This window comes from Alosa pseudoharengus, unplaced genomic scaffold (genome assembly GCF_046254945.1).
Source record: "Alosa pseudoharengus isolate Yale_2024_CS ecotype anadromous, Long Island Sound unplaced genomic scaffold, YU_APseudo_1.1 YU_APseudo_1.1_scf_143, whole genome shotgun sequence".
Classification (NCBI taxonomy): domain Eukaryota; kingdom Metazoa; phylum Chordata; class Actinopteri; order Clupeiformes; family Clupeidae; genus Alosa; species Alosa pseudoharengus.
The window spans coordinates 35,010-45,000 of record NW_027468613.1 but is presented as its reverse complement, the minus strand read 5'-3'; the positions used below and the strand labels follow the sequence as shown (position 1 = coordinate 45,000).

Genomic DNA, 9,991 nt, shown 5'->3' with positions numbered 1-9,991 from the left:
AAAAAACACTGATGTTTGGGTCCCAGCCTGTGCATCACACTAAACACACACACACACACACACACACACACACACTAAAGCAAAAGAAAGCACACACACACAACACAGACATGCCCATACACACAAGCGCGCACACACACACGCACGCACGCACGCACGCACACACACACACACACACACACACACACACACACACACACACACACACAGAGAGGGAGCGATGTCCTCGGAGACACACAAAGCCCAGGGTTCTTGACTGATATGGTTGGTTCAATGCCACTGAAGAGGGTTGGCCTTCAGATCTGAATGCCGGTCACTCCATGAGAAACAGTGCAAGCTGTGCCAACTGGTGTCCTTAAAGGTGTACTCCACAGCTCTAATACAGCACTTCACACTCCAACTGGTGTCCTTAAAGGGGCACTTCACAATTCTAATCCAGCACTTTCCAGTTCAACTGGTGTCCTTAAAGGGACACTACACCATTCTAATCCAGCATGCTTTTTGTCATGTCTTCCAATCCCTTTAGTGTGTATGCTCAAAAAAGCTCTGTGGGGTGTACTACGAATCTCGATTAGTGGGTTAGCGAGGTATATTGTGCTCAAAGCCAGGCTATGCTGTGACACGAAAGTGGATCTGTTTTAGTGTCGCTATATCACCATGGTATCTTATGCTGTCAACCAAACCTGGTCGGGAGGAGGTTATGTGCTAAGTTATAGCTCAAATCGTGTAATCTACCGCACACTGACCAATCAATTGTCTTAAAAAGTTATCTCACGTGTAGGATTCTGTCATATATCTAACAGGTGGGGCTCCGCCTCTACTAACATTTTGGATCTCGAATGCGCTTTAATAGTGCTGTGCGTGCAAATATCCCACTATGGTCGTGCATACCATACAACAACTGATGACAATTGATTTATTTGATGTTGTAGGTTAGACACAAAAAAAGACCGCAGTGTAGATTAAGCTATCGCTCATGAATGCGGAAGTAGTTGTTTTTAAATAGAGGCGGTCTTGTGCGTCTCCACGTTTCACGATTGGCCAACGTCATCCCAACACCGAGAACGCACACAGATCTGAGCTGAAAGCCTAGTTTGACAAATATATCACATAACTGCTATCGTAGTATTACTTAACGTATACCCCTGAGTCAAGGCTTTGTCAAGCCTCGATATGTCTACATAGCCTAGATATGTCTAACGTGCTTCGTAGTATACCCCACTGGTGTTTGTATACAGCTCTGCCTCTGTAAACAGGAAGCAAACATACTGACTCTGGCACAAGTGGGACCAAGTCATAAACAATTAAATTACAGACTGATGTTAAAGGCTATACTCTGGGGGCGTGTACATGGGAGCTCACAGACATGCCCCCAGAGTGTAGCACTGTAGCTGCCTGGCTGTGTGGAAGCATTTCAAGTCGTCTGACGAGAGGCAATCTCATACAAACAAGAGGACCCCCAAGTTACGGGTTGTCACAATGGACAACGGGATCGCAGGATCAGGTCACTCAAATTCCGACCCGAGACTCAGCCGAGCTGACCTCACACAGGTCAGGACTTACATGTGTGTGTGTTCGTGCATGTGTGTGAGTGTATGTGCACACGTTTGTGCATGTGTGTACGTGTGTGTGAGAGAGAGTGTGTGTGTGAGTGCATGTGTGTGTGTGTGTGTGTGTGTGTGTGTGTGTGTGTGTGTACGTGTGTGTGTGTTCGGTGGGGTTAACCCCGAGGCTACCCAAGAGGTGTTTCACACGCCCTAGTCCTTAAATAATTAAACAGTGAAGCACAGGAGAATGTCAGTCATAGACCAAGAAACAATAGGTCTGCAGGACAGAGCAGAAAACGACACAGACAGCTGGCATTCCTGTTTCTCAACACATAATTAATAAATTCAACAGTGTTTATTTTCTGTAATCGATAGAAAGTAATTTTCTAAATGCCAACAGCTGCCTTTTTCTTTGCACAATACACACACACTCTCTCTCTCTCACACACACACACACATACAAAAAAATCAAAACAAACGTTTGAAGCAAGCCAGCACAGCCTGTACCTGAATCTGATGTTGGGAGCATACTTTATTCTGCCGATCAGTTACCATAGCAACCACACAAACAGTGGAAAAAGTGCCTAAACATTAGCTACAAGAAAAACTATTAGCTGGTGAGTTAGTAGTGAGCACTCACCATCCTCCTTCCAGTGAATGTGTGCATTAAAGAGGTCATCTATACCACAGTAGGTGCCCCATAAGCCCTTTAGTCAGGTCCATAGTACGGACCTGCACTGGGTCTCATGCAGCTATAGAGTAGACTAGCTACAGCTGTTAGCAGCTAATCCAGTCAAACTACAGACAGACAATTAGCAGCGATCTGTAGAGTGGACCTTGATGGTGGCCATTTTTATTGTTTACCTCACTCAGCAGAGAGGGTTAAAGCGGAGTAATCAAGGAAACTATGCTCTCAGGAGTGAGACACGGATCAGGAGAATATCCACTCCAGCGTCTGCTGCCTTTTGCGTCCGTGTACGGCCCTGACCCCTTCCAGAACCGCCCAAAATGGACCTGAGGCCAAACCTGAACCAGAGCCACCTGACTATAGTCCACTTCAGCATGGATGAGGCACAAACATGTACATTTATTCTTTTAGTAGACACTTTCATCCAAAGTCCTACAGTGCAAACATGTAGGATAAAAACAACTTAAGCCTAGGCTACAATTTTGTTTTAATTCATAACCTAAGTGTGCTCCCGGGCAATGGAACCCGTGAGCTAGTTGTGGCTAGCGCCTTGCTAACTAGTTAACCTACCAGATGAGCCAAATGGCCACAGAGTAGGGCCAACTCCACTCTCTGTGTCTGATGTAAACAACAGCCCCCAAAACAAATAAACACACAATGCTAAACAAATGAATGGTTGTTCAGCTTCATGTACGCAAACACCAGCTGGGCACAGTAACTAGACCTTTTTTCCAGCTGCGGGAGGCTGCTGACACATGTCGGGGACAGCTATCAAAGATGTCATCATGACCTAAACAAAGTGGTTTGGATCAAGCAATACACTAATTCCAGCCAATCGCCAACAAGAGCTAGTCAATACAGGAGCGCGGAGGGCAGAGGACTATTTGATTCACTGTCATATTTGAACTGGAGCACTGGAAAACATCATCAATATTCTCAACAATGTTTGAGCTCCACTGGCATCTCTACTAATGAGGTTTCATCTCAGAGACGTCTCAATGTGTCTCACGACGCCACAGGGGCATCCTGTAGTCCTTGCTTGTTTATGTTTTTGTTTGTGTGTTCGTTTGTTTATTTGTTTGTTTGTGTGTGTGTTTGTTAGTTAGTTTGTTTGTCTATTCCATTATGGAGAGGAGAGTATGCAGCCCGCAAACACATAAGTGATTCGCAGCAAATTCAAAATTAAAATGGGTTTAATCATCTCACTCATTAATTAAGGAGGCCAACCAGGCTCTGAAAATGAAATCACATTCAAAATGGGGAAACGCCACTCAATTTAAATCCCTGACCCTGAGATAATCACCCATTTGTCCAGTTACAGAGGCCAGGTTCTGCATCCTCTCTCTCTCTCTTGATTTCTCTCTCTCTCTCTCTCTTTCTCTCTCTCTCTTTCTCTCTCTCTCTCGTGGCAACTCAGTCAAACATGGGTGCTTGAAGCTTGAAGAACGAGCTTGAGGAATTGGCGTTAATCCCACTTTTTTAACAGAACCACTAAAGACGTATATATTTGATTACAGACACAGTCAACTGGAGTAACACACACAGGGTGATAAATGTTGATGAAGGTTGACTCAAACCCTGTTTGGTCTAATGATTGGTGATAGACTCCATTTTGGCAAACATCTGCAATATCATAGTGAGAGGGCCCGTTGTGCAGACGATTAAGTTGCTCTGGCTGCGTGCTGATTAAGATGGCCTCATACTAAGCTGAGAACAATGGCACTCGGCTTTTAATTTAGGAGCTGCCTCATCAACGGAAGTCGGGCTCTATATAATTGGGGTTCAGCAAAATAAAGGGCTGAAGTTTGACATAATTATTCCAGGAGTCTGAGGCACAATTAAAAATTTAGTTTCAAAACCTCAACTAATTAAATCAAGTGAAGCCGTTAATAAGTACACACATTGACTATAATGTCTCTCAACAACGCCTTTAAACAACATATAATTAATTATCCGCTATCGGATCTTAATCGTTGTCTCATCTTGCTGTGGCTGTCGGGGTCGAACATTCCGAACCACAAGCACAGAATCACAAACTAATGGCATTTGAGATATTCCGCTGATTATTCCAAAACATTCAACGTTGCATAACTTGCAACAAACTAATTTTCCAGCCATCTGTTATTGTGGGGGGAAAAATAAAAACATCTGGGAGGGGGGTGTTCAGTGTGTGTGTGTGTGTGGTGGGTGGGTTTTTTGTGTGTGTGTGTGTGTGGGGAGGGGGGGGGTTATTAACAGGGTTGGGGGGTTCTCCATTCACAGTTTCAATGCAACCTCACTGTCACAACCGTAATAGCCTTTCCCAGTAAGAAAACACACACACACACACACACACACACACACACACACACACACACACACAGTGTGTGTATGTGTGTGTGTGTGTGTGTGTGTGTACAGTATGTGTGTGCGTGTGTGTGTGTGTGTGTCTGTGTATGTGCGTGTCTGAACAGTAAAGCCCTTGCATGTGACTCTCACAGTTCAGTGCCATCTGGTCTTCTGCTGTGGCGAAAAGATTTTTTTGTATATGTGTCTCCATAGAAACTGCAATGCAGTTGACATGGAAAGTAAGCAGTTGCTGTAGCAACAGAGAAACTGATGTGTGTGTGTGTGTGTGTGTGTGTGTGTGTGTGTGTGTGTGTGTGTGTATGCATGTGTGCGTGTGTGCATGTGTGTGTGTGTGTGTGTGTGTGTGTGTGTGTGTGTGTGTGAACATACACATACACACAGACACAGACACACACACACACACACACACACACACACACACACACACACACACACACACACACACACACACATGCGCACACACACACACAAGCTTACACAAATCCAAACACATCCAGAGGACTGCAACTCACATTTCTCACACACATAAACACACACACACACACACACACACACACACACACACACACACAAATAACCATGCACTCCCTTATCCCTTATCCTCACTCCCTCATCTCTCTTATTTTACAAACAAAATGCTAAAAAAAAGATTCAAGCACACATTTTTTTTTCTGTTAGGTTGCAGAGGGGTTTAGATCAATAGGCGCTGAACATGTAATGAGAGCTAATTTGTCTGCTTTGTCTCACAATTATCAAAAAATCTCACTTCCACAAAGGATATTCCCCGGAATTAGTGGGCTTAAAATAATCATATCTACAGGACGGGATGAGAGGGAGAACAAAGGAATCTTAATGAGAATTTCCGAGGAAGGAGACAGGAATGGACCATATTCATGACACACATCGCCATGTAGAACTAGCCCACATCAGCATCAACTAAACACCATAACAACAAACTGGTAATAAGAAATGATTGTCATTGAATTCCACTGTATTTTTCATGTAATGTGCTTGAATATAGATGAATGCCAGGAATGAGGTACCTGAAACGCCTGAGGATCACATGGCATATAACTAGTTAAATGAAGCATTCAGCCCAACTACATCTGTCCACCTGCACAGCCTTCAGTGCAGACACACACACACACACACACACACACAGAACTACATAGTGAAAGACATACTGCTGTAAAACACACTACACACAGACACACAGACAGACACGCAAACAGAACTATGAACAGCAGGCAGACAGTCACACAGTGTAATATCTTAACAGACATGCAGAGGACGCTCACCTGGCTCCTGTCTTTGTCCACTTTCTTAAAACACTTGTTGAGGGACAGGTTGTGCCGGACCGAGTTCTTCCAGCCAGTGGGCGCGTTGGCGAAGTAGGGGAAGTGCTCCAGGATCCAGTTGTAAATATCCTTGACGGGCAGGCGTTTGGCCGGCACGTCCTCGATGGCCATGAAGATGAGACAGCTGAAGGAGTAGGGCGGCTTGCAGTTGGCGTTCTGCTTGGCGTCGTAGGCCAGGTCCGACTGGGCCGGCGACGGCGGCGCGTCCTCGTCCAGCTCCTGCACCGGACTCACGCTGCGCAGCACCGGGTCGCCGAAGCTGTTGAGCAGGTTCTTGCTCTCGTGGAGCCAGTTGAGGTTGGTCAGCTCCTCGTCTTCGCCACCTCCACCTCCACCTCCTCCACCGCCGCCGTCGCCGGATGACGTCTTCTCGGCCTTGAGGCCGCCTGGCGGGAGTAGCGGCAGCGTCAAGTCCATCTCCTCGGCCTCCTGGAGCGCGCGGCTCAGGCAGCCGGACGACGCGTACAGACGCCTCAGTCCACTGGCCACACTCACGCCCGAACCTTCCGACTTCTTACTGGGAGGCATGACCGGACCCATTTAGACCAAGACTCCTGCAGGACAGAGAGGGGACAGGCAGGTCAGCTTCACCGCCACATACAGTTTATTCTAGGATAGTCAAAACCAATACACCGCACATATTTACAAATACATACACAAACACACACAAACACATGCATACACACACATAAATACATACATACATACACTCTTATCATTCACACACACTCATTTCTACAGCATGACACATCAACATTTTTTCATTCACACCAATATGCCTGTAGACCTCTATTCATTTCAACATGGAGTCTGTCTCTAACTTATCCCAAGCTGTTTTAGATGAAAAGTCCAACTCTCATTAACAGTGTTAGATAAATAGAAATAGATAGATTGACTTTATTGATCCCCAAGGGGAGAATTAAAGGTCCCAGTAGCTTACAAGAAGACATACACAGAATGATAAAATAACAAATCCACATGACTCATATGGACAGTAAAATATATTAAATCAAAAATCCACATGAACGTACTAAGGATGCATAAGCATTTTCTAGTGCTGCATGTGTATCACCATTGCAAGAATTTAAGTCTTGTCCAGTGACAGTCCAGGCACGGCTAACCCCATGCCTGCTGGGGCCTCATGTTCCTGAGAACAATCAGAAGAGAACAGCTTCGAGGACGTAGTGCAGGCGAAGACTAAAAAGGAACAAAACACTCCAAAGTCCCCCCCCCCCCTGCACCTTGAAACAGCAGGAAAACTACAGGAAGCAAAGACTTTTCGAGAGGATCACAGCAGACCAATGGAAAGTAGAAGAAGAAGAAAAAGAGGAAGAAGAGGAAGAAGGAGGAGAGGAAGAAGAGGAAGAGGAAGGAGAAGAGGAAGAAGAGGAAGAATAGCAGTCTTTCAGTGGCAGTGAGCCACTCCATTCCACTCCATGGGTGTTCAGTAAGGGCCTTCACTCCGGAGATTAACTCCTCTGAAGATCCCTATCTGGAGACAAAAGGCACTTACAACTGGGCCACTGCACTGGCGTATTCTGTAAATCTTTCTCTTTCTTTCTCCAACTCTCTCTTTCAATCTTTCTTTCTTTCAATCTGGCTCTGTCACCCGCATGTATGCGCATGCACACACACACACACACACACACACACACACACACAACTTCAGTAAATCAATTGAGTTAAAAAGATGGACAGAGGTCCCAGTCATGAAACTGCTGGCCCTTTCTCCCTACAGACCCTCACACTCCACCACCACAAACACACACACACACACATACAGAGAGAGAGAGAGAGAGTCCTGAACCATCTTAATTGCATGCTAGCTGTGACCTATGGAATCATGTTTTCAATGTAAAGACTGTGCTCCTGGCTGAGGTATGTCTTGTATTTCTTTTTGGTGTGTCTTTACATGTCTGCATAGCTTCTGAATTGGATACGCATGGAAGGACATACTGTACATTGGCCATGCAGCAGACAAAGCCACAAAGCCATGGCAAAATAAAATGTAAATAAAAAAAACAAGGGTGTCGAGATGTCTCAGTGACTGAATAAATAAACAAACAAACAAACAGGTGGTCCCCTACTAAATCTAGTGTCACTATGATTGATCTACTAGCAGCTGTCACGAAACCACCAGACTCCTGCCCCTCATACACCCAGCCCCCCCCCCCCCAACACACACACATACACACAAACACTCTAGTCCAGATACAGCGAGCCTGTCTCACTTTCTTTGTGTCTGTCTAATTAAGTCAGCAGACATGTCCATAAGCCTTAATCCACCATTATCTACAGATTTGATTTAACCAAAACGGTCACAGACAGCAAAGCACAGGGCTGCATTATCGCAATTAATGACGCAGGCTGCAGGGACTTCACAATCTCAATTGTTGACATTGACTAGTTTGATCTAGAGTGAGACAGAAACTAAGACGAGTTGGTTTTCATTGTTGTTTAATTGCTATAACATTTCAGTACACTGTATTACAGAGCTATGTCAGAGAGATCAAATGCCGCGATGTAGGCTACTGCGAAACAATTCCAATTCAGTGCAGACATGTAAAGAAATTGAGCATATCGGAAAAAATGCAACACATAGCCTACGACGGCACTTACAGCAATGCATAAATTGCACATGCTCAACATCAAAAGCACTGCCTAGTTCTCTCTTTTTGCAAATCATTAATCAATGAGTTTCATCTGTCCAATAAACTTCTGATCTATGTTTGGCCTCAAAGGGGACTTGCAGTCCCGTGAGTCTCTGAACTAGAAAATCATATTAGATTTGACAGTGAAGTAATTTAATTGCATAGTTGCTATGACAACACAGTCGTCTGTTTGGACCTAATTTGCTGCCTAGTGCCAACTGCATCCCCCGGAGATTACGCTCATCATCCTTTCACCGTTAGTTTGTATTCCGAAGAAACACGCAACTCTTTCAGGCCATGTCTAGTTCTGATTGAGTGAGTGACTGAATGACTGTTGCCATGCCACAGTCGAGTGTGATTCGAGAACACTTGTCAGGTCTGACAGCTATCAAACAGTCTGCCACACATCCGCTCTTCCAGCACAAACTCTCGTATATTTTTGTATATTTTCAAAACATGAAATCCAAATAGATTATCACAATAGACTATAGGCGGACACAGTGTCGATTCTGGTCAACAACACAGCCTTCTTACAGTCCGTACACAACTTTACAACTAAATCGCTATAACTAAGAACGAATGCGGTTCAGTTCGCTATCTCGCCAAAGATCTTAAAAATGGCACATGCAATCTGACTTTAATTTTAGACGTATCTTGCACATAATACTATGATCTGTTAACACTATATATCGGATCTATAAAAACACAGCTCCTTTTCAGAGGACGATCGTAAATGTTTCGCTTACCTCGCCGATCAAATATCAGGACACCGAAAAAAGTGCCCCTTGAGTCAATACCCTAAGATAAATTCCGGATGAACCATCCATTGCAATCTCCGTGGGACCTCATGGGATAAAGCGGTGGATATACGGAGGTCGACGGCTTCCTACGAGCTCGGAGCTCGTACTACAAATCCTCCGGTAGTTGCAGAGATAACGATTTATGGTTACTGTGCGTATGGGTATGTGCGTTTAATCTATTACGGCTTAAGGAATGAGCTGTTTAGGCTGCGAGTAATGACAGCCCGCATGACTCAGAGAGAAATGGGGGCTGGACATATCGAGGCAAGGCAAGCACTAACGGGACGATTCACGGAGAGTGCGCAAGAAGCGCGAAGAGACGGAGATAATTAAGCGACCGGCTCTGTATGGGAGCCCAAATACCATCTGTCGAAGACGAAGCGCATCAACATTTGTTTGTCGAAGGCCAAGTCTTCGAGCTGCGGGCACTGGTGCCACATGGCTATCGAGTTATAGAAATATTAAATAAAAATAAAAAAAACTTTTACAGTGCCTCCGAGGAAAAATGACTGAATCTCAACCTACGGCGTATTATTATTATTATTATTATTATTATTATGGGTTGCAGTAGCATAGTAGTCCGATTAAGATTGAGAGT

At 44.8% G+C, this 9,991-nt stretch overlaps 1 protein-coding gene across 1 annotated transcript in view; it reads right to left on the bottom strand.

Moving 5' to 3' along the window:
- LOC143123737 (forkhead box protein N3-like) overlaps window positions 1-9,553 on the bottom strand; it is a gene marked incomplete at its 3' end in the record, with an annotated part of 32,935 nt that extends 23,382 nt beyond the window's left edge. The window contains 2 exon segments of the mRNA XM_076285028.1: window positions 5,883-6,496; window positions 9,340-9,553. Of these exon segments, the coding sequence (XP_076141143.1) occupies window positions 5,883-6,482 (600 nt within the window).
- Window positions 9,554-9,991: the final 438 nt, after the last annotated feature.